This window comes from Vipera berus, assembly GCF_964194415.1.
Source record: "Vipera berus genome assembly, chromosome: 9".
NCBI lineage: Eukaryota > Metazoa > Chordata > Lepidosauria > Squamata > Viperidae > Vipera > Vipera berus.
In genome coordinates this window covers 19,975,352-19,999,873 of record NC_138212.1, presented here as the reverse complement: position 1 = coordinate 19,999,873, position 24,522 = coordinate 19,975,352, and the positions used below count along the sequence as shown (strand labels likewise).

Sequence of the window (24,522 nt, the reverse complement as noted above, 5' to 3'; positions counted from 1 at the left end):
AACCATCTTGCTTAAGAGTGGAAACTTAGGTCCCAATTCTGGTCGTAAGGTCGAGGACTGCCTGGACTGCCTTCCCACTAGGTATAGGAACCAAGAGACACAGCATGAGAGATTTCAGGGGCAGAAGAATAAGAAGGCATGAATTGTCTCATCCGTTCACATTCTCTTATCTTCTATGCAAGCAGTTGGGGGAAAACGAAGGCTCTTCTTCCCCCAAAGTTACAAATTCATATGCTTCTATTTCAGCTTGCTGTCCAACAAGACCATGGTTGAGGGGGGGGGGGAGTAACCTCCAGGAGAGCAAGGGGGGAGAACTGGGGTATTTTGCTTGAAGGAGGAGTTTCTGCAGGGCTTCATAATAGATACACACTGTTGAAGGCAGAGAGTTTTATCTTCATATTACTGGTCACGGTAACTTTTTCTGCAGGTAATGGATGGAGAAGGCATTGGCAGTATAGATCTGGAAAGAAGCTCCTTTGAGGATGCCAAGGGAAAAATAGCTATTGGATTGCAACAGGGAAGAGATTAGGAGAAGCAAGGTGGGGGGGGGGGGGCTGTGTGTCTTCCAATTGCTGGCTTTTACTGACATCTGCTGCGTTCTGCCAGGACTGCAGCCTGGAGGTTTCACTTGGCTCTTGGGAAATCGGAAGGGAAGGGAGGTAAACCTTCAGCCTAAATTTAAGAAGGATTGTCTACTGTAGATGGAGATTTTCAATCATCCAGGTCAGGGGTCTTCAGACTTGGCCCTTTTATGACTTGTGGACTTCAATTCCCAGAATTCCTCAGCCAGCGTGCCTGGCTGAGGAATTCTGGGAGGGGTCTTCAAACTTGGCCCTTTTATGACTTGTGGACCTCGACTCCCAGAATTCCTCAGCCAGCGTGCCTGGCTAAGGAATTCTGGGAGTTGAAGTCCGCAAGTCATAAAAGGGCCAAGTTTGAAGGCCCCTGATCCAGGTCATAGTTATCCCTAAGGTGCTTTTTTTTTTCTTTCCAAAAAGGCAACTGGATTTTCTTGGAGGTTTTTTCCCCCTTTGAAAACATTTTGATTCTCATCCAAGAAGCTCCCTCAGTTCTGACTGAAGTTCTGTCAGAACTGGAAAAACTTTTTGGATGAGAAGCGACGTGTTTACAAGGGGGGGAAAAAACCACAAGAAAATCCAGTTGCCTTTCGGGGGAAAAGGGGCCTTTGGATTTAAGAAGGATTGCATATTGTGGTGCTCAGATGGGACACACACACACACCCCCGGGAGGGCTCCCAAAGCATAATTTTAACTTCTCCCAGAAGCAGATCAGCTTTCTGTCATCCAGAGAGTGGGACTTTTCTCTCAGGTGACACACACACACACACACACACACACACCAGGGAAACATTTTACAGCAGCTAACTTGTAAGCTGCCTGGAGTCACCTTGTGGGGCAGATGGGCAGCATAAAAATTTAATACAGGTAGTCTTTGACTTACAACCATAACTAAAACCCAAAATTTCTGTTGCCCCATTTTTACAACCTTTCTTGCCACAGTTGTTAAGTGAATCGCAGCAGTTGATAAGTTATGGAGTAACCCGGTTGTTAAGTGAATCTGGCTTCCCCATTGGCTTTGCTTGTCAGAAGGCCACAAGAGGGGATCACATGACCTTGGGACACGGCCACGGTCATAAGTATGAGCCAGTTGCCAAACATCTGTATTTTGAGCACAGGATCCTGGGGATGCTGCAAAGGTCGTAATTGTGCAAAACGGTCATCGGTCACTTTTTGCAGTGCCGTGGTAACTTTGAATGGTCACTGAATGAGCTGTTGTAAGTCGAGGACTGCCTTTAAAAAAATGGAAAGGGAGATGCATGGGAATCTAACCACATTTCTCCCCAGCCCAGGCTGTGTCCTCTCCTGGCTTCTTCTCCTTTGCTCTTCTTTCCCATGGCAGCCCTGAATCACTGAAAGAGGTTTTTTTTCTCTGCAGGGCAGTGAAGGGATGCGTGGGACTCCTGGCATGGCTGGTTCCCCTGGGCCTCCAGGACAACCTGGAGTGCAGGTAAGTAAGGTGGAGACACAGTAGTTTAAATCAGAGTTTCCCAACTTTTCTGGATTTGCGGACCGGCAGGAGGGCAGGAGAGGAGATGGTTCCAAACGAGCGGCTGGCAAGTGCGCGCATGCGCAGGTCCATTTGAATGGTGTGCATGCCCACCCACCACTTGCACAAGTGGAGCACACATGCGCGCTCTCCACCCTTGGTCTAAATCACCCCTCGATGAAGGTGAGAAGGCAGCTGGTTTCACCATAGTGTGAAATCAAGCAGCACAGTTTTCCTGTTTCCACCCTAAGAAGTCACTTTGAGAAGATGAAGCCAACTCAGCCCATCCTGTTATTGAACTACCAAATTTAGCAAATTTAAGATTTGCTGTGTCTCCTCCTCCCCTATCCTAAAACAAGGAAACTGTGTCAACTTGAAGTTGGAATGTAAAAGATTTAAAAGTTCCATCCACTGGGGCAGCTGGTGGGGGCAAAGACTGGGGGATTAAGGAGCAGGAAGATGCTTTATTATTTTTGTAACGGAAAACTATGGCTGCTATCCTTCTGTAAAATATTTATTATGTGTGCCATGTATTCAAGAAGTCCTGCTTCCCCAGATGCTTTTGTACTAAGAGCACAAGAGTCATGGAGGTATGATGTCACCTGAATGTCAGGAAGTTCTTGTTTCAAGATATTAACCACTTGTAAGATTGCCATAGATAAAGATCAGAAGGAGACTTTTAGCCCTTTTTCAAATGAACCAATTTTATGAAAAGGCTTGGAAAAGGGCACTTGGTTAAATCAGATCTCACTAGAAGCCATGGCTTATACAGCCATCCATTTAGATTCTTTAGCCATGATCTGCTCAAACAAGCAAATGACAGTCTAACAAGCAGAACATTACGTAAATTTGCTTGACAATATTCACTTTCCTTTTAGCTTCAGAGGCTGATATTGCAGCAATTTTCAGATGTGGGTTTCCAGTTCTAACTGTAGTGTACTATTTCCCCATCATACACACTCCAATTTAGCATCAAGGATATTCTGCAAGTCTACATCCAACCATAATTTCTGATTCTGTAGGGCCATCAATTACAAACTATGCTTGATCATCATGCCAGATCATTATAGTGAGCCATCATCATGTGGCTCATTTATTTTCATCTTAACAACTATGGTTAAAATGTTCTGGCTTAAAGATATGTATGAATCCATCCATAAACCAAACTTCAGCAAATTAAGCTCTCTTAATACTTGCAGTGCATTAAATAAACATAAAGCATTGACCATTGCACTTTGTGTGTGTGTCTTTTTCTCTAGGCAGTTCAAAGAAAGAATGCACATGTAATCTAAGTTTATTTTTAGGGTCCACCTGGCCTGGAGGGACAAGATGGAAAAGATGGAAAACCAGGATTGCGGGTAAGACTGTGTGTCCCAGTAGCAAATTACACTAGTCTTACTTACAACATTCACATGGAAAATCCTCTTGTAATAGGTTTCATCCTACAGTCACTGCTGGCTCTTTAGGATTGAAAAGTGACCCACTTTTCATGTCTGCTGGCCTTCAGCTTCTTGAGAAAATTGCAAGGTGGTGGTTGTATTGTATGCCTCCTGGGAAAAGAGAGCAGATCCGTTTGTATCTGGATGGGAAGTAGGGGGAGAAGACAGATTTAGTATGCTGAAGACTTGGGATGTTGCTGTTCTCTTTCTTTAAGTAGCACTAACTCTTGACTTCTTCTAGGGTGACTCAGGACCACCAGGACCTCCAGGAATGATGGGACCTCCAGTAAGTTGTTCGCCATCCCAGATTTTACTAGACATTGGGAAAGAGGGGAACAGGAATTTCTTCTTCTATTGATCACTTACTCTTTTGAGAGATCTGATGGTGCCAATTTTTCATCAGCTAGCTAGATGACGCCCTTTCCGCTTTGTCTCGGCATGCAGATGTTTATCAGCTGTTATCAACAGTAATGATTGTTGTCTGATACTAATTCAAGCCAGGGTCTTTTGCAGTGCTTTTTTTTGTAAGTAAAAAAGGTGCTGGAACTCACACACATCATACAACCTACCTTGCCCTACCCTACAAGGTTCCATCCAAAAAAGGTGCCGGAACTCCATTCTGGGCGTTCTATGACCAAAAAAAAGCCCTGGTCTTTTGTAGGGAGATGGATTTCTGCTCTGCTGGCAGCCCTGAAGCTTCAGTGCTCGGGGCCTGCTGACTTTGATCTAGTCACCAATTTTATAGCGCCTCTATTGTTTTCTTTTTCTTCTCTCTAGGGATTCAAAGGGAAAACAGGTCATCCTGGCCTGCCGGGACAAAAGGTTAGCCTTGTCATTGATTGCAAGATCAAAATGTGATACATGTTCCTTCTCATTTATTCAACCTCAGGTCAAATTGCTCAAATCTATTGTCTAGGGGACAGTTTCTCCTTGCCTGAAAATTGGAAAGGCCAAAGTGGAGTGAGTGTGAATGCTGAAAACTGTCATTCTCACTGATATAAACCAGTGGTTGTTAATGAACACCTTAGGAACAAAATATGGACTTTGTTTGTCTAAATGTATTCTTCCTCAGCTGTCACCAAGGCAAGAGCCTTGATGGAGCAGTGGGCTAATGCCTCCTTAAGTAACACCAGCTGCCTGCAATTAGTGCAGGTTCGAGTCCCACCAGGCTCCAGGTTGACTCAGCCTTCCATCCTTCCGAGGTAGGTAAAATGAGGACCCAGATTGTTCGGGGCAATAAGCTGACTTTGTAATAATGCTGCTGGGGTGTGTGTGTGAAAGCCCTAATAAGCAGGCATATACATAGAATGAAGGCTATTGCTAAGCACATTGATTTGTGCTTCTTAGATTGTAAGCCGTCCTGAGTCTTCAGAGAAGGGCGGGATATAAATGGGATTAAAATAAAATAAAAAAATAAAATTCCCCATTCCCAATTTCCCCATCATAAAGGTATACAGCATTATTGCCCATTTACTCCCCCCCCTCCCTTCCCCAATTGTTGACAGAGCACCAGGCGCCAAGCCAAAGCTGGTGGATCTGACGTAACCTCTCAAGACTCTTCGCAGCTTAATGATAAACACAACACTACAGTTAACTAGAAATATTAAAAACAGTGCTCAATCAACAACTAAAATCCTTTTTTTTTTTTAAAAAAAAGTGCTTGGTCTTAAAGGCTTTTAAACCAAGACTTGTCAGAATTCAATAGAAAATGCATCACCCCCAAAACTGGGTGACCATAAAGAAAACACTAGTAGACTCTAAATCACAGAGCAAGAGGATCGTGACACAAACCACAGACATCTTACAGAAACAATAACCAGCCCTTTGTATTTTGCCTGGAAAGAAATAGGCAACACATGATGGTCCTATCAGCAGAAGAGAATATTTATAGCTCAGAGTTTATTTATTTATTTATTTATTTATTTGTTTGTTTGTTTTTATTGAAAAGTTTTACAATACATTTTATTCTTAACAAAACAAAACCCCTCCCAACCCCCTCCCCTCTCCCCAACCCTCCCCAACCCCTCCCTCCCTTCCCCCTCCTCTTTCCCCGACTTCCCAGAGCTAAATACAGGGTATAAAAATACAAACAATCATAATCTACCTTATGCAAACAACAATAAACTATTAAATCTATCGCACTTTAACTCTTATAAGTTTGTTTGTTTGTTTTATTAAACTTATATACCGCCCTTCTCCCGTAGGACTCAGGGCGGTTCACAAGGTTTTTTTAAAACAGTAAACAAATTATATAGATTAAAAACAATTAAAATAATTAAACTAACCTTGAAACTAAAACCCCCAATAACAATTAAGATACAATTAAAACCCCAGTTAATACTCTCAGTCCAGGCCAGAAAGCTGGAAGAGCCAGGTCTTCAGGTCCCGGCGGAATGAGCGGAGGTCAGGGGCAGTCCTCAGCTCTACAGGTAGCTGGTTCCACAGGGCCAGCGCACCCACAGAGAAGGCCCTCCCCCTGGGTATTGTCTGCCAGCAATCTTTTACCGGCGGTACCCTGAGGAGACGCTCCCTGTGGGAGCACACAGGATGAAGGGAGCTTGATGCCAGCAGCAGGTGTTCCCTCAGATATTCCGGACCCAAGAGTTGAACTGTAGGGGTCTTTTGTGCCTGGTTGTTTTCTTGCAGACATTTCATTAACATCATGACTGCTTAACTGATGATGTTACCTAATCAGATAATGAAACATCTGCAAGAAAACAATCAAGGATCCCACATGATGATATGCTTTTACCCAGTGCTTTTTTTGTAAAAGAAAAAGGTGCCGGAACTCACACATGTCATACAACCGGCCTTGCCTACCCTACAAGGTTCCATCCAAAAAAGGTGCCGGAACTCCGTTCTGAGCGTTCTATGACAAAAAAAGCCCTGCTTTTACCCCAGATGAGTTCTGTCAGGTCCACAGAGAACACGTTGCAGATGTCACAGGCACCACAGCATCAAGGTCATTTTTTTTTTCCAATTGGCCAGTCAGATCAATGATACTTCAGAATGTTGTCTGGGAAAAGTGTGAGAGTTTCACATCTAGGAGCAACTCCAAGCTACACACTTGCTTCTTCTTCCAGAACTACGTCGCCTCATTCAGAATAGAGAAATCTATCACTTCTCTAGAAGGGTGACCCTCTCTTCCAGCATCCCTGTCTTGTGTGGTTGCATTTTCCATATATTATTCTATACGCAACCCATTATCCATGGAAGGGAAAATATTTCTGCATATGTTTGGCTACTCCTGAAGGTGAGCATCTAAGCTGACAGGGCAGTTTTAATAATTGCAACAGAAAGATTTATTTCAGGAAGAATAGGATATGAATAGGCAAAGCCTACATTTTCCCAGAAAGACAATGAGAGAAGACAGGTTCTTCAGGTGTCTATCTAAAAGAAAAGGCAGAGAGAGTTGAGATTAGCTGCCTCAGAGATCGGGAGCAAGCAGAGCATTAAAGAGAAAGACAGAATAAATTATTAACATAATTGATGACCCTTGTCCTTGTGTTCAGTAGGTGAGAAAGTCTTGAAGAATCTCTACCACTGAAGTCACAGGTCCAACATTATTAACTGCAGACCGGCATTCATGAACATTGTTTTGCCAAGCGCCAGGACAGTGATCAGATTCCTAGGCAGTTGGTTCTTTTGCATCCAGAAACAATGAAAAAATCAGTAAATAAAGGGATTTTATTATTAGTTCAAGCAAGCTGACTGAAAGGCATAACAAAAAGCATACATACCAAACAAGCTAATACTCAAATCTCTTACAGGCTTTCAGGAGCTCCTTATTAACAACAGCAGAAATACCCTAAGGACTGCCAGTTTCCACAACACTAATGCTAGGTTACGTGCAGAAGCTCCCCACAAATAGCTCTGGAGTTTTGATCAAACCCTGGCACTGTGGCTTCTTGGCCCTACTGTGGTCAGGAGACTGCAACCTTGCTCGGTGGCACATGACTCTGGGATATAAATCAAAAGTGTGAGACTTTCACAGTCACAAAAAGCTCTGAAGCTACATGACGATTCTCCCCTCCTTCTCCTTTATTCAATAAACAAGAGAAGAGGGCAAGCACAGGTTACCTCATAATGAGCTCTAAACTGTTCTTAAGATGAAGGGGAAATGTCATTAAGCTCCCCAATGTAACAATGGCCTTCTACATTACCACTTCAGCCATTTCTTGACAGTGTTATGCAAACAGATTTCAGGGCCATCAACTCAATGATCACGCAACAGCAATTCAGCTAGTTGTGTCAGAAACTGAAAAATATTGGAGACCGAGAGACATTGTAAAGGCCCCTGTTTTGAGAAGCAGTTCTTTCTAAGAACTGCTCTTCTTTCTAAGAGCAAAAGAACTTCAGTAAAAAAATCTCAGGCAGACTCTGGAGAACTGCTTTCAATTAAGGCGGACCCATCTCCCTCAGACATATCCTACCAGGAGCCCCCTGAATTCTCATTCAGAATGGCCTTTGAGAATTGTGGGGATCGAAACCCAACACTGGAAACTTGAAAAATAGTGAAGGAGTTCCCCTTGGGCTGTGTGAACCACAGACTTGATCTGGCTCCAGGCAGCTTCACACATCACTTCAATCCCAAAGGTGTGTTTGGCTGTGACAAAGCATTCATACATTAGGGTCCATTGGGATGGGGAGGAGGACAGGCTGATCCTCATGATCATCTGTCACTGAGGCTGGTTGAACAGGAAGACCAGGAAGAAGATAGGCTTTGATTGCTTTATATCTTCCATAATATAAACCTTCTAAGCCACATCTCCTTGACTTTCTAGGGTGATTGTGGTAAGCCAGGACCTCCTGGAAATACAGGCCGGGCTGGAGCTGAGGTGAGTTATCAGCATCCAGCCAAAAGGGAATTGCAAGGTCAGGGGTACATTCTTGAGTTATAATTCTGCACCTGTGTTTGTCTGGATTCAGCAGTGGGGGGGCGTCTATGAATATATATGGAAGTCAGTTATAGAAGGGTTTTCATTCATTGTCATAGTATGCCATGAGTGGAACTCAAGTGGAGAATGCAGAGTAGATGAAGGATGTACAAAATGGTATGGATGGCTAAATTCATTATACTTTGGTTTGTGTTCCATGGGACAAAGAAAGTGAGTTGGAATTAGCAAGATGTTCGGAGGGGAGCAAAGTTAATCCACAAGATTAATTCTTCTACTAGCTTACCTTAGTTCACCTGTACTTGTTAAGTATAGGTCTGTCTGTGTTTGGAGAGAGAAAATGAATGAGGGACACAGGTGCAGCAATGATCTTCACCACCAAACCTCCCTCCCAGAGAAGGTTGTGCCATGCAGACTATTATGTTATGTGGGCACAGAATACTTCCTATGCCAAAGAGAAAGGTAGTCCTCGACTTACAAATGTAATTGAACCCAGAATTATGGTTGTAAGTCACTGCGGTTGTTAAGCGGCTCACCAGGTGACCAGACTCAATTTTATGACATTTTTTTTGCAGCAGTTATCAAGCAAACACAGCTTAATTGTTAAGTGAATCCATTTTATCCAATGGGCATTTTTTGCTAAAAACTGGAAATGAACCCAGGCAACTGGCAAAAAAAAATATGTCAAAAATTGTGATAGGAGCACAGGAAATTGCAAATAAAAGTGAGCTGGTTGCCAGGTGCCCAAAATGTGATCACATGACCACAGGAGGGTGCTGCTGTGATCAATATCTTCGTCACCTTAAATTGTTTGTAAAACTAATAAAGGCAGGATACAAATAAATACATAATTTGAAAATTGGATCATAAGTAGTTTTGGGGACGCTGAGCTTGTCGATCAGAAGGTCAGCAGTTTGGCGGGTCAAATCCCAAGTGCTGCATAACAGAGTGAGTACCTGTTACTCGTCCCAGCTTCTGCCAACCTAGCAGTTCGAAAGCACGTAAAAATGCAAGTAGAAAAATAGGGACCACCACGGTGGGAAGGTAACAGCGTTCCGTGCGCCTTTGGCGTCTAGTCATGCTGGCCACATGACCACGGAGACGTCCTCGGACAAGCGCTGGCTCTTCGGCTTTGAAACGGAGATGAGCGCCGGCCCCTAGAGTTGGAAGTGACTAGCATGCATGTGTGGGGGAACCTTTACCTTTACCTTGCAACTTCAAACAGCCACTCAGCAACTAGTTGTAAGTTGAGGACTACCTTTAGATGCAACCAGGGAACAGTAGACAAGGCGTAGTCCTATGTATACATCCCAAGATACGTGTGTGTCAATGCTATAGTTGTTGTGATTCAGGGTCAGCCTGTGGGTTCGACAGTTGGGTCGGATGACTCAGAGGAGGAGGAGGGGGACCTTGCTGAGGGGGTTGAAGATCTTGCTGATGAGAGCCCTCAGCCAGGCCCCTCCCACTTGGTCACCACGGAGACCCAGCTGTGTGAGCCTGACAGCGTGGATGAAGATGACCCACAGCTGGCCCTGTTCAAGGACGCCCGACGCAGGAGGCAGTCAATTAGGAGTAAACAGAGGAAGGCAATGGGGCTTCTCGGAAGGAGGCAGAGAGAAGCCACGCCCTGAACTCTATATAAGGGGAATGTGTGGGGAGGGCTGGTTTGCTAAAGGCAACCGCTCGGATAGTTCGTGTTTCTTAAAGCTCCTGTTTCTTGGTTCGTGTCTTGTTTGTTTTTGTAGCTATAAATTTGGCAGGCGTAATTCCAGCCTCTTGCCGTTTGTAAAGGGGTTGTCCCTGCCTTTTCTGCAGGGCCAGTAGCACGCTGGTACAGAACAATAGTATTGATTGCCTTAGTCATAACTTGCCCAGATCGTCCCTGGCGATGCATTTATATAATTTGCTCCAACAATGCCCTAACCCAGACAAGTATTTGCTCTAATGTTCTTTTCCTTCTCCAGGGAGAGCCCGGTCCTGTGGGGCCTCAAGGTAGACCAGGACCTCCTGGACATGTCGTAAGTCAAAATACTCTTCCCCGTATTTTGTATGAGCAGATGTATAGCTGGGTTGCAAAGATGTCTATAAAGCTCCCAGGTCAGGCGCCTGAACCAGTGGTAAAAGCAGCTGCCGCTTGGCATAAAAGCCCAAGTATAAATGCCAACTGTTAAATTCTCCATTTGTGTCATTTTGTCCCTTTCTGAATTCCTCTTTTTTAAAAAAAAAAAACTGCAATTCAAAACAAACAAAAATGCACCGTTCACATTTTGGTTGTAATACGAGCTAAGCTGGAAAAAGCAAGCCCACCAAACATGTTCCACAGAAATGACAGCAGTCCTGCAGATGATCAGAATAAATTATTCCAGTTGAAGACTGGCACTCGAAAGCTGTATGGAAACTATTGAACTTCAGTTGTTGCAAGTAACCTGCAGATTTTCATGCCTTTTATTCTCAGTCTGGACTGATATTTAGAAATTTACGTTCCACTTTATTGAGTGAAGAGACCCAATTTGGTCTGGTGGTTAAGGCACCAGGCTAGAAACCAGGAAGCCCTGAGTTCTAGTCCTGCCTGCCTTAGGCATAAAAGCCAACTGGATGACATTGGGGCAATCATCGGGAAAATCTGATCCTGCCTTGGGCATGAAAGCCAAGTGTGTGGCCTTGGGGCAATCATCCTCTCTCAGCCCAAAGAAAACAGGAGGACATTAGACATGTTCACTGCCTTGAGTTGTTTATGAAATTAATAAAGCAGGGACATAAATAAATTAAATAGTCTTAGCCAAATCTTAATTCTATAACTCCCATCCGTCCATAACTAGGCACCAACTGGGCTGAAGCATTTTGGAAATTCTTTTGTTTAATAAGGAAGAGAAACCTTAACATTGTGGGATCCTTGGTGCTCTCTGAGTTTGATTGTATTCTTGTAGATGTTTTACTACCAAACTAGGTGACATCCTCATTGTTAGTCTAGTACTAACTTAACATTGTGGGATCCTTGGTGCTCTCTGAGTTTGATTGTATTCTTGTAGATGTTTTACTACCAAACTAGGTGACATCATCATTGTTAGTCTAGTACTAACTTAACATTGTGGGATCCGTGGTGCTCTCTGAGTTTGATTGTATTCTTGTAGATGTTTTACTACCAAACTAGGTGACATCATCATTGTTAGTCTAGTACTAACTCAACACTGCACATTAGAATTTTAACCAGAGCCAAACTAGATGGCACAGAATTGCCATATTTATTCTGATTCCTACACTGGTTACCCAGAGCTGCCATATTTATTCAGATTCCTACACTGGAAATGTAGCCGGAAGGTAGACAGCACCCGGCCTTAATTTGTTATGTGTGTTATGCGTCTCTGCCGCCCAACTCATGAAGCAGGCTGGGAAAAGAAAGACTATCTGGGCAGATAACAAGAAAGATTTAAGGAGGGAGAGACTTGGTTCCCTCTTGCTCAAACAACCATTATGATGTCAAGATCAGATACCTTTTGAGATCAGACTGAACGTATGAACGAGAATCATGAATACTCACGATTTATCTCCCTTGGTCTCTATTCAGCAAGGATTCTGACATGAATGAATGAATGAATATTTCTGAGCTTTCTAAAATGCACCCAAGAGAACTTTGTAATGATTGCTGTTTTAGATGTCTGTGGCTAACTCCAGAATATACTTTTTCTGCTAATAATTCATTTTGGATTTATTTATTTTTATACATGAAAGGCAGAGTCAGTCTCATTGGGGAAATACTCAGTGGTGATCAGTATATTCAGGGTTTCCAAATCTTGGCAACTTTAAGAGTTGGCTGGGGAATTCTGGGGGTTAAAGTCCAGACCTCTTAAAGTTACCAAGGTTGAGAAGCAGGTGTTTGTCTAATATTCTTATATCCTTCTACAATTCACAGTTCTCCTTAGAAGATCATATAGGAGCTGTGACTAGGGGGGCCTTCGCCCAGGTTCGCCTGGTGCACCAGTTGCGGCCCTATCTAGATCGGGATGCCTTGCGTACAGTCACTCATGCGCTCGTGACCTCTCGTTTGGACTACTGCAACGCTCTCTACATGGGGCTGCCCTTGAGGACCACTCGGAGGCTTCAACTGGTGCAGAATGCAGCCGCGAGTGGTGTTGGGGGTCTCCCAATACTCCCATCTTACACCTCTGCTCCGCGAGCTGCATTGGCTGCCAGTTGCCCTCCGGGTGAGATTCAAGGTGCTGGTAATGACCTACAAAGCCCTACATGGCATGGGTCCGGATTACCTACGGCAGCACCTACTGCCAGTGTCAACATCCCTCCGTCCTGTGCGCTCCCACAGAGAGGGCCTCCTCACGGTGCCTCCGATCAGAGAATGTCGATTGGTGGCCCCCAGGGGGAGGGCCTTCTCTGTGGGCGCACCAGACCTATGGAACCGCTTGCCGGTTGAGCTCCGGATGGCCCCCGACCTTCGCTCCTTCCGGCACGATTTAAAAACTTATTTATTTGAACAATCTGGCCTGGTTTGATGGGTTTAGGGTTGGATCTAATTTTAACATAGTTTTAATCATTGTATTATATTGGGCATGATTATTTAATTCTTTTAACTTCTTTTAACTTTTGTATTTATATTCTGATATTTATTGCCCTGTACATCGCCCTGAGTCCTTCGGGAGAAGGGCGGTATAAAAATTTAACAAATAAAATAAATAATAAATAAATTTTTCTCTGTCTCGTCAGGGTCCACCTGGAAGCCCTGGGCAACCTGGTCCATCAGGGCTTGCTGGAGTAGTGAGTATCCTCTTTTCCCTTTTGGCATTCTTAGGCTCTGGTCCTCTTGAGTCTGATCCAGCTTGGATCCTCTTCACTTCTAAATGAAGCCACAGTGTAGGAACCATTCATTCTTGAAGCCTGGAAATCTCTCTCTACTGGATTTTCCCATTTCTTTGTGAAGACGGTGAATCCCTACCTCCAAAATCATGTCCAACCAACGAAGAAAACGATCTGACTGTCTCCAGGAAACATTCATTGAATTGTGAATTGTTAAAGTGCCATTTTGGAAGGTGACATTTCATAGATGGGTACTAGACTGCAGAGTGTGCAAGTGCTCCCAAGAACTTCTCATCCTTTCCCAAACAGGCTGTGTCCAGCCACCTTGGACTGTAATACCCATCTTCTTGGCCACCCCAATCCTAGGAGCCAAGGAGGACTGCCATGTTGAAAAAAACTACCACCTAGCAAATCCTCTCTGCTACTCAGTCAACATTTTTGGGGGAACTTGACTAAATATTTGGCCATGACTTTTCCTGAATGTGGGGTGGGATTGGCTCAAGACATGCAGAAGAAAGATCTTTGTCTCTGTCTCCATTATCGTTCACCTCTGCTTTCTTTCCAGTGAAGAAGCAGATGTGTGGAGAGAAACATGCCAGAAAGTTGCCCACTGCTAGTCCGTGCATACAAAAATAGCCACAACTGGAAAGGAGACCTTGGGGTTCTCCCACCACAATGAATCCCAGAGCACATGCATTGGGAAGAACATTGTGGAGCTGGTCATCTGGAGGAGTCGCCAGAAAGCTTTGCATTTCCTTGATTGACTCCAACAGTTTCTGATGTCATCTCTCCTCTTCCCAGGGTCTGAAGGGTGAACGTGGGTCCCCTGGAGAAAGAGGTCTCAGTGGGCTTCCAGGCCAGCCAGGAACACCGGGTCACCCAGGTCCACCAGTGAGTATCACATGATGGAATCATCATGCTTCAGAATCAATCATGAAGAGCTTGGGGGAAGACCTTCTTGTTGACGATGGATGGATGGGTGTATGGATGGTCTGCAATGGTCCCTAGTCTTAATTCTTTGTTCATTATTAGGCTGAAAAAACCACATAAAGAGGTTAATAACAACACCAGTATTTGAATTTGGACCCTTTAGTAGAGAAATGAAACTAAATCCTCTTTTTCCCTGATTTTGTTTTTGGTTCCTAGGGTGAGCCAGGCTTGGATGGACTGACAGGCAAAGAGGTATGGTGGCTCTTACCTGTATCACCTTCTTTACCCCCATCTCAGAACCAAAAATAGGAGTGACCCACTGTAACAATGGAGGAAGCCACCTACATCACCTTTCTTATGCCCAAAACAATGTTCACATTGTTCATTCACACACCAGGGCAATATGGACCAGGGACAGAAAGAGAAATGGAATTGATGGTTTGGCTTGCACAGGTGGAAAAAGCTGCAGTTCTTTTTTTTTCAAATTCCAAAACTTTAATAACCAGGATTCATCTTGTGGCGGCAACGTTTGTGAAACAAATTGTGTATTCTGCCACAGGCAAGCTGTTTCTTGGAAGGCAGCCCTTGGCCCACCTTGCATACTTCTCCAACTATTGCATTCCCTCCCTTTGCACACTACTGTCTCTGCTTCCTGGAAGCTGACTTCCAAATGCTTCCTTTTTAATGCAGGAAGCCCTCAAATGATAACCATAACGGTGCCTGGAATTATAGTTGTTAAGTTATTGTGATGGTAAGTTGAGGCACCCAAGCAACAGAGGTGATTTTTTTTAGCCTTTTTCGCTGTGGTCATTAAATAAAAACATTCATTTGAATGCGTGATTTTAGCCAGAAACCGGCAAAAGCATAATGAATTGTGCTCACGTGACTGTGAACACCACAACAGGTCTAAAGTTGACCTACCTGACATGTGGTCATATGGCCACAGAGAATGGATGGGTGCAACCATTTATGATGGCCAGGGGTGCTTCAGAGACTGTAAAGCAGCTTTTCCCTGGCCGTCATTACTTCAAACAGTCTTAAACAGCCGGTCAATAAGTGAGGACTACTTCTATTATACAACAATGGAGGGGAGTAATGGATAAGGAGCACCTCCCATCCAGGGTAGGTGAATGGCCAAGTTAAATGGTAGGACAAGGGCCATTTGATGGGACAAAGTAACCTTAAGCTAATACTCTCTTACACTCAAATGCATTATGGGTATTTACCGCTATGCTGAAGTATTCTTACTTTTCCACAGGGATCTCCTGGAAAACCAGGTTCTCCTGGTCCTTCTGGTATTCTTACTTTTCCACAGGGATCTCCTGGAAAACCAGGTTCTCCTGGTCCTTCTGGACAGAAAGTAAGTGGGCCACTGCTAGGAGTGAACGTCAGCTTCTTCTCCTAAGACAACCTTTCATGGAATTGTCCTTTTTTCTTCTTTCAGGGGGACCAGGGCACTCCAGGGGAGATGGGTCACCCTGGAGAGAAAGGCAGAGCGGGGATGCCAGGAGGCCCAGGAAAAAGTGGTGAAATGGGACCCATGGGACCGCGTGGGTCCCCTGGGGAGAGAGGACATCCTGGCTCACCTGGTCCTACAGGAAACCCTGGGAATCCAGGCCTGCCGGGGACGTCGGTAAGAACTAGAGCAAAGACAGTGAAAGGCATGCAATGTAATGGGTATCTGAACATTCCGACATTCTGGGTCAGTCTAAAAGTAGATGCAGTTAGAAGGGTCATTTGTCTTCTGAGATGGACTCTAGGATGTGCCACCAGTGATCGACATTCACTTGAACGAGATTTTCATACAACTTCACTGATGCACAAGGTGCCAAAACTTGCTTGGCTCTGCCATCATGGGCCCCAACCTTGCCTCTCAGCTTCTCCTACAGTACAGAACTGCTGGGGAGACCCAGTGCAGTTCAGAGCTTCTTACATCCTGAACTGCAAATACAACCTCTCCAAAACACAAAGTTGCCGAATCCTGCCTGAAGTTAAGCAAGGGAGGGGCTGCTTGTCCAGGATCCGTGACTGAGGAGCTCCAGAGGGTCCCACAAAGCATTGCTTCTCAGGGATGGGAGGAAGTTAAAATAGCAGCATGCTGGGAGATTGGTTATTGTGACCCTCAGCAGCCAGCAACTTCAGCTAGGGAAGGAAGAAGTGTGGAAGGAAGAAGATGCCGATGGCGGGGCTGAAAGATTTGGTCCTGGGAGATTTCCTGGAGTTTGGGGGAACGGCTGCATGTGGGGCACAGGGTGAAGCTGAGCATGTGAAAGTGGTCAAATGGGACAGCTTAACATGGAAGAATAAGGCAGCGATTGACTTCTGTTTTCCCTCTTCCTTGTTTTTCTCACCAGGGAGATGCCATCAGCTATGACCAGATCCGGATGTTCATCAGAGAAGAGTTCCAAAAAATGTTTGATGGTGGGTGATGAGAGCAGACTGAGGGCCGGGGGAAGCACAAAGTGGGTTTCATGGGCAGTTTGGATGCCCAAGAAAACCCAGCAGAGGTAGTCAGAAACAATGCTAGCACTGGATATTTCCTACCCAAAACTCTACCGAAGAGCAGGTCATTTCAATTCTGATCTATTTCATTCATTCATTCATTCCATTTCTACAGCTGCCCATCTCATTCAATGACACTGGGTGGCTTCCAGTTCCAAAACGATTGAAACAATAAAGGCATTTTTAATATGATTGTAAGCAGCCAAGAGTTACCTTGAGTTAAATTTTATAAACAAACAGACAAATAAAGAAAACATCCAAAAGAAATATATACTGTGGCCAAGATACTTAGTTAACAATAAAGCCAGACAATACTCTTAACATACTCAACATCAGGAACATAGCCAGGTTTTAAATGGTTGGCACCATTCTAATCTCTGAAGATATTCCACAGGGCAGGGGCCACTGCAAAAAAGGCCAGTCTTTGTCCCCGCCAGCTGACACTCTTTGGCTGATGGGATCTGCAGCATGCCCAATCTGCTAGATCGAATTGGTCAGTAGAGACTCTTAGAAAAAGGCAGGCTCTCAGGTAACCCAGTCCCAAGACATGTAGGGCTTTAAAGGTGTCAACTAGCACCTCAAATTCACCTAGAATATGCTAATAACACAGCGGTGTTGTTACATGTGCCATATATCTGGCACCATTTACTATCCGCGCAGCCACGTTCTCACCAGTTGAATGCTCTTCAGGGCAGCCTCACGTAGAACACATAATAGTAATTCTGTAGTAGTAAATCTTCCTCGGACATCCAGAGTAGATTGGGTCTTGCAAGCTTCTTTATCATAGCATCCAAGCAAGGAACACCTAAGCAATATGTTTGCCTAAGGCCTACAAAACCATATAGGGAAATTATGAATTTTCATCTCTTTTAGAGCCTTCTTCTAAGGGTGTTTTCAGAATTCCTGCTACATAGGGCCCTCTGCGGTGGAGCGGGGTCAAAAGAGTCGTGGAAGAAGACCACACCTATATAATCAAAATCTTGTTCCATTTTATGTTTCCCAACTGTTAAAAGGAAATGAAACTTCAATCACATGTTCACAACTATCATATTGACTTTCCTGATCATGTCCCTGCAGAACCCCCCTTACCACTCTACCTGATAAATTACAATAATAATAATAATAATAATAATAATAATAATAATAATAATAATAATAATAATAATAAGAAGAAGAAGAAGAAGAAGAAGAAGAAGAAGAAGAAGAAAGAAGAAGAAGAAGAAGAAGAAGAAGAAGAAGTAGTAGTAGTAGTAGTCCATTTTTCTTTGCAGACCCTGAGGATCTTTTTTTCTTTTTCTTTTAACTGTTCAAAAGAAGAAAATAAATGAAAGCTAAGACAAGCACGATCGGGGTCAAAATTCAGACCTATTATTCTACCAGCCTCTTTATCTTTTTCACCACCCACCCCAGGCACTCTTGAAAATAAAAATAAGCAAAGAGACAAAATGCTGAGAAAAGCCCTATTTGGCAAGGCTGTTACAGGCTCTCATTTTGGTGTGGAACTGAGAATTTCTCTCAATAAGCCCGTTATTTGTTATCACATGGCACAGCTGCTCAAGAGGATGTATTTTAACTACAAGTGCCCCCAGGCCTGCTGTGAATTAAAACTAACCCACTCCTGATCTAAGATGGTAGCTGGCTCCTTCATTTCTGCAAATCAGACTGGAAATTGACTGAAAGATGTTCCAACAAACTCAAACATTACAATTTCAGATAATGATATAGACAACACAAGATTGCAGAAGCAGCCCTAATCAATAATTTGAATAATTGGGGGACTGGAGGGTAAAACATATAGGGAACGGTTGCTGGAATTGGGTATGTGTAGTTTAATGAAGAGAAGGGTGAGGGGTGACATGATAGCAGTGTTCCAATATCTCAGGGGCCGCCCCAAAGAAGAGGGAGTCAAGCTATTCTCCAGAGCACCTGAAAGCAGGACAAGAAGCAACAGATGGAAACTAGTCAAGGAGAGAAGCAACCTAGAACTAAGGAGAAACTTCCTGACAGTTAGAACAATTAACCAGTGGAACAACCTGCCTCCAGAAGTGGTGAATGCTCCAACACTGGAAGTTTTTAAGAAGAGACTGGACAGCCATTTGTTTGAAATGGTATAGGGTTTCCTGCCTGAGCAGGGGGTTGGACTAGATGACCTCCAAGGTCCCTTCCAACTACTACTTCTTCTTCTTCTTCTTCTTCTTCTTCTTCTTCTTCTTCTTCTTCTTCTTCTTCTTATTATTATTATTATTATTATTATTATTATTATTATTATTATTATTATTATTATTATTATTATTATTATTATTATTATTATTATTTCCTGAAGGAGGTCAATTATAAAAGTGTGAGTGTGTCCTGGGAAGATTATAGTACTATTATGATGGTTGGTTATATACTCGGCCATATGTTTAAACCACATTTTTCATTTTTTCCAAACTTTCAAGTCCTTCCCAGGGTCCTGGAATAGGCAGATTAAGCATCCCAGACTAAGGAACCTAGCCAGGTTTTTAACGCTTTACAAAAGGCCAACAAGGTTGGCATCATTCTAATCTCCAAAGGGAGGATATTCCACAGAGCAGGGGCCACTGCAGAAAAGGCCCCTTCGTCCCTGCCTGACATTCTTTGGCTGATGGGATCTGCAGCATGCCCAATCTGCTAGATCGAATTGGACAGGTAGAGACTCTTGGAAAAAGGCAGACCCTCAAGTAACCCAGTCCCAAGATATGTAGGGCTTTAAAGGTGACAACCAGCATCTTGAGTTGCCCTAGGAACATGCCGGTAACCAATGCCACTCACACAGCGATGATGTCACACATGCTGTATATCTGGCACCATTTACTATCTGCACAACAGTTGTTCAGAATGGATTTTGCATTTTTCCCAACCTATCAAGTCTTTCCCAGGGTCCTAGAACAGGCAAATGTTGTGTTTAATGCATTAAAGATATTGTTGCAGAATGTAAGATGATTGATTGATTGATTGATTGATTGATTGATTGATTGATTGATATTTATTTGTTTATTGGAACCAGAAAAAGCCAAAGGTTCCAATGGTATCTGTTAATAATAGTTTGGCTTCAACGTCTCTCAAAAAAACCCACCCAGAGCGTCTTCTCAGAGTGAGATGGGCAGCATGTAAATTTAAATGTACAAAAGTAAAATAAAATAAAATGCCCCTTTTTAAATTAACAGAATAACCAGAACAACTTTTCAATGAGTTTCTCAAGGGTCAGCATCTGCTTCCCAAGACTCCTTTTGGGCTTATCTTCACCCTGTTTCTGTTCAACTGCTACAGAGAAATTCCCCATCTCAAAAAAGCAGGCTTCCCTATTTCCTCACCCTACCAATTCCTGTCCACCCTCCCTTGAGCAGGACAGCAAACAGCTGGTTCCTTTCTCTTCCCTGCAGAGCGGATTCAGTACTATACTTCCCGACTGCCCATATCACCGGTAGAAGTCCTCTCCCAGCCAGGGAGACCAGGACCACCTGGCAAAGACGGAATGCAGGGACGGCCAGGTCCTCCTGGTTCTCCAGGACTGCCTGGACAAATTGGAAGGGAAGGCCGGCAAGGTGTGCCCGGCATGAGAGGTAAGTCTTGGTACTCCTCCTTCTGACAGAAGTAGACTTGGAGACGTATATCATCGACCAGCGTTTCTCCACCTTGGTGACTTTAAGATGGGTGGGCTTCAACTCCAGAAATCCTCAACCAGCTTTAAAGTTGCCAAGCTTGGAGAAATTGAACCTTGATTTGATGGCTCTGCAAATCCAGCCAGTACGGCTAGCTAGTGATGTAAAGTTTGATGTAAATTTAGGCAATGGGCAAAATCAGAAGCCAGGATCCGCAGGTGACAACTCAGCCAGTAGATTTAGGTCATCTAGATCAGGGGTCCCCCAACCCCCGGTCTGTGGACCAGTACTGGGCCGCGGCATGCCAGCAACCGGTCCGCACAAACAAGGAAAGCCCCATCCACAGGATGCAGGCAGCACACAAAACCACGCCCCCTCCGGTCCACGGAAAAACCTCTCTCCATGTAACCAGTCCCTGGTGCCCCAAAAGCTGGGGACCTCTGATCTAGATGACACATCAGCAGGGCTCCCCAAATTTGGGGTATGCCCAGGTTTTGTGACTTTGTCCCATCAGGCTCCTGAGGCGAGTACTTAATCCCAGTTGGAAAAGAATGTGGTCACAGCTCTAAAGAAGTACAAACGAGACTCTTCACAAACCGTTTCAGAAGCAGCCTGATGTCATTAAGCGGTCGGAGGCTTTGGTCAATTCACTGTCATGTTTTCTCCCTTGGTGCAGGGGAGCCTGGAATCAAAGGAGACAAAGGAGACAAAGGGATTGGAATCATGGGGGAGAGTGGACCACCAGGCTCTCCAGGTAATTTGCTTTCCCTCTGAAGTTAAATCTGCTTGCTTTCATCGGTCATTTGCTTTGATCAATCCCCAAGAGCCCCAGCATGCATAGAATTTCTCTGCAAACCAGTGGTGCCATCCTGGCCATTCAGAGTCTTACTACTGTATATCCCTTAGGTTGCATCTTTGTACAGACAGCAGTTTCTTCTTGTTGGTGGTGTTGCTTCCTTTAGCAATTTTAAACTGTGCTATATTAGTCAGGGACGCGGTAGCTCAGTGGGTTAGGATGCTGAGCTTGTCGATCAGAAGATCGGCAGTTTGGCGGGTCGAATCCTGAGTGCCGCGTAGCAGAGTGAGCGCCTGTTACTCGTCCCAGCTTCTGCCAACCTAGCAGTTCGAAAGCACGTAAAAATGCAAGTAGAAAAATAGGGACCACTCCGGTGGGAAGGTAACAGCGTTCCGTGCGCCTTTGGCATCTAGTCATGCCGGCCACATGACCACGGAGACGTCCTCGGACAAGCGCTGGCTCTTCGGCTTTGAAACGGAGATGAGCACCGGCCCCTAGAGTCGGAAACGACTAGCACGCATGTGCGGGGGAACCTTTACCTCTTACCTATATTAGTTACTTTCATGGAAACATCCCTTTAGATCTACACCGCTAGTGAGAAAGATGAACTCTGCTCTTACTAGCAATTGGAAAAGGAGGAGAGTCTCGTAGCTTAAACCAATTCAAGGAACCTAGAATAGAAGGCCAAACTTTTCTCCAGATTCACTGAACCGTCCCTTGATCCGTTCCATCTTTGTAAAACCGAAGGCGGAAATATTGTTCTGCTTAGCCAAACTAGTGGTTGTTCTCAAGTTTTTCTTGTAAGAGCAAAGAGCTCGTTCTTAAGTACTTTGTTCTTTGAGTTCCCAAGAGTTGACTTGCAGAGTGAGATGGGCAGCATTTAATAAATAAATATGTAATGGAACTGGTGATTTCCTTGGAGTTGCTGGTAGGACTACAAATGTTCAGGCAGTGCTGGAGGGTCAGCATCAGTTCTGCTGAGGACTGAGACCTTCAAAGCAAGACTCAGCAGTGAGGTTTCTACTAGGTCAGGGTTACAGTGAGCTGGCTCAGGAATTCTGGGAGTTGAAGTCCACAAGTCATAAAAGAGCCAAGGTTGCCTACCCCTATACTAGGTTGAAATCTACATCCCCCTGGAAATTTTCCTCCCAAAGAAACGAGGCCTTCCCAGCACACCTTTCCTCAAACCTGGATAATTTTCAGGCATGTGGACTTCACTTCCAGAATCCTTCAGAGTGGAGAATTTTGGCAGCTGAAGCCTATCGGTCTGAAGAGCATCCTCACGGGGAAGGCTTCTCCAACGCTTCCAACCATTTCAGGAAAGGAAAAACAGACCACAGAATATAGGACTCTCCACAGGACATGACTCTCACACTCCTTCCCCTTCTTGTTTTCCTTGCTTCTCTACAGGCATGCAGGGGCCTCCAGGCTATGGGAAAATGGGCCTTCCCGGGCCCATGGGGCAGCAGGGTATTCCGGGCATCCCGGGACCACCAGGAATCACAGGCCCTCCTGGGAAAGCCGGTCACTGCAATCCTTCAGACTGTTTTGGCATGATGCCCAGGGAGCAGCCCATGTACCAGCCCAAAAACATGAAGGGGCCCATGGGCTAAAGAATTTTCTCCTTTCCCTCCCCACAAAGGACTCCATTTGGAATAGCCAAAGATCAAGTCTTCCATCATGACCGGCTGTGATGATGATGATGATGATGATGATGATGCTTTTATTGTTGTTAATATTTTGACTATATTTTTCTCCAGTGGAGTTCAACTTCTCATCATGATGGCATTGTTTTGTTTTTGTTTTGTTTTTCAAAAAAATAGAACTACCAGGATACCTGTGTGTCTGTGTGTGGGAGAGAGAGATTTCTGTGTGTGAATGTTTCCATATTCTGACTGATTTTTACCCACAGTCAGCAAAATGTATTCCAGACAAAACTTCAGTTTTCCCTGGTGGAGAGGAAGATTCTTCTCATTATTTTCCTGCCTCATTAGGAGTTATTATTTCCACAATGCAGACAGAATCTGTTGAAAATTTTAAGAAAATATGCAAAGGGGAGATGAGAAAGGGGGAATGCTGTGGTTTAATTTCAGTTTTTTTTTAATTGGATTTTCCCTCTTAGCATGACTTATAATGGATCTGGGAGACAAGAGATAAACAGTTCTAAATTGGTAGAACAAAATTGCCTCAGTTTGGAATCTCACCAGCAAGGCCATTGCAAATCAGGCAATTGTCACCTATCACATCTCAAGAGCACACGATGAGAAAGGTGCCCTACCTAGTATTTACACACCTCTCTTGGAGCAAATTGCACAAGTAAATCCAGCAGAAATTACTTCTAGTAGATGTACGTGAAATTGTACTGAAATTGTACTGAAAAAAAAGTCACTTCATAGTTCGGAGACTTTTCCCCCTTTATTGAAATGAAAAAATGGGAACAAAAATTAAAGCATTAAAAGTTGTGTTGGGTCTTTGGAGGTGAAAAAAAAAAAATCTAAAACAAGTTGTGTGATATTTAGGATGTATGAATGGGAGTATTATCTTACGGTGTAATTACTTTTCCAGACGTCCAACATTCTGTTTTCTTCCTGTTGTATGAAATGTGTGGGACCATGTACCTTCTGGAATTAATTAATTTTTTTCTTGAATGTTCCTGGTTTTGTTTTCTTCATTTTTTTAATCAAATATATTGAACGTCATCCAAAGCAGACCTAATTCTAGTTGCTCATACATCTGGGCATCAGAACTGGGAGACTTTGAAGGATCAGGAGAAGATATGACCTGGGTGGGAGGGGTCACTGTCTATGGCTAAGATGCCCCTTCACCTAGGGCAATTGTGGAGGGAACAGCTGGTGTCACATGCCTGCTGTCACTTTCACACAAATAACTTGAATTATCTTATTTGGGCCGGTACAAATTATGTAATTCACACTATTTGCATGATGATCTCATGATCCAAGTGATGTTATTGTGGCCTGTAACAGACACCTACAATTTCTTTTGACCACAGAAGAGGAAAAGAAACTAATTTCTTTGCTTAACGCCCCCCCCCCAATCTTCCGACAAAGGATCCGAAAGGTCTTCTTTCAAACTTCAAATCACATTTGTTCAGCAACTAGGACTGGCAGCAATCTAATCTTTAAACCCCTTTATTAACTCTTCCCAAATCTCCCCCACCAGGGATAATATAGGGATTATGTGAACACAATGTGTGTCCCTCAAATCCTTGACCCAAATGGGTCTCCTTAGTGGAGTCTCTCTCACACATCTGGGCCATCAATCCCAAGAGTTAGTTACCACCCTCATTTTAATGTTTAAATAAACAGTGCCTTCTTTCCTAATTGATATTTGGATCATGTTCATTTCAAGCCACTGATTTACAAGCCACGTTTAGGATATTCTGTGAGAAAAGCCCATTCAATGAATAGGTACGGCAGAAGCAGAGAAATGTAATGTGGAATCCT

At 44.0% G+C, this 24,522-nt stretch overlaps 1 protein-coding gene across 1 annotated transcript in view; it reads left to right on the top strand.

Annotated features, from left to right (window-relative positions):
- COL16A1 (collagen type XVI alpha 1 chain) overlaps positions 1–24,032 on the top strand; it is a gene marked incomplete at its 5' end in the record, with an annotated part of 120,300 nt that extends 96,268 nt beyond the window's left edge. The window contains 15 exons of the mRNA XM_081334861.1: positions 1,957–2,028; positions 3,372–3,425; positions 3,748–3,792; positions 4,284–4,328; positions 8,291–8,344; positions 10,366–10,419; positions 13,118–13,168; positions 14,009–14,098; positions 14,354–14,389; positions 15,453–15,497; positions 15,582–15,770; positions 16,492–16,558; positions 20,044–20,223; positions 20,939–21,016; positions 22,469–24,032. Of these exons, the coding sequence (XP_081190987.1) occupies positions 1,957–2,028; positions 3,372–3,425; positions 3,748–3,792; positions 4,284–4,328; positions 8,291–8,344; positions 10,366–10,419; positions 13,118–13,168; positions 14,009–14,098; positions 14,354–14,389; positions 15,453–15,497; positions 15,582–15,770; positions 16,492–16,558; positions 20,044–20,223; positions 20,939–21,016; positions 22,469–22,671 (1,263 nt within the window). The 3' untranslated portion in view covers positions 22,672–24,032. The remainder of the gene's footprint in view (positions 1–1,956; positions 2,029–3,371; positions 3,426–3,747; positions 3,793–4,283; positions 4,329–8,290; positions 8,345–10,365; positions 10,420–13,117; positions 13,169–14,008; positions 14,099–14,353; positions 14,390–15,452; positions 15,498–15,581; positions 15,771–16,491; positions 16,559–20,043; positions 20,224–20,938; positions 21,017–22,468) is intronic.
- Between the last annotated feature and the right edge of the window lie 490 nt (positions 24,033–24,522).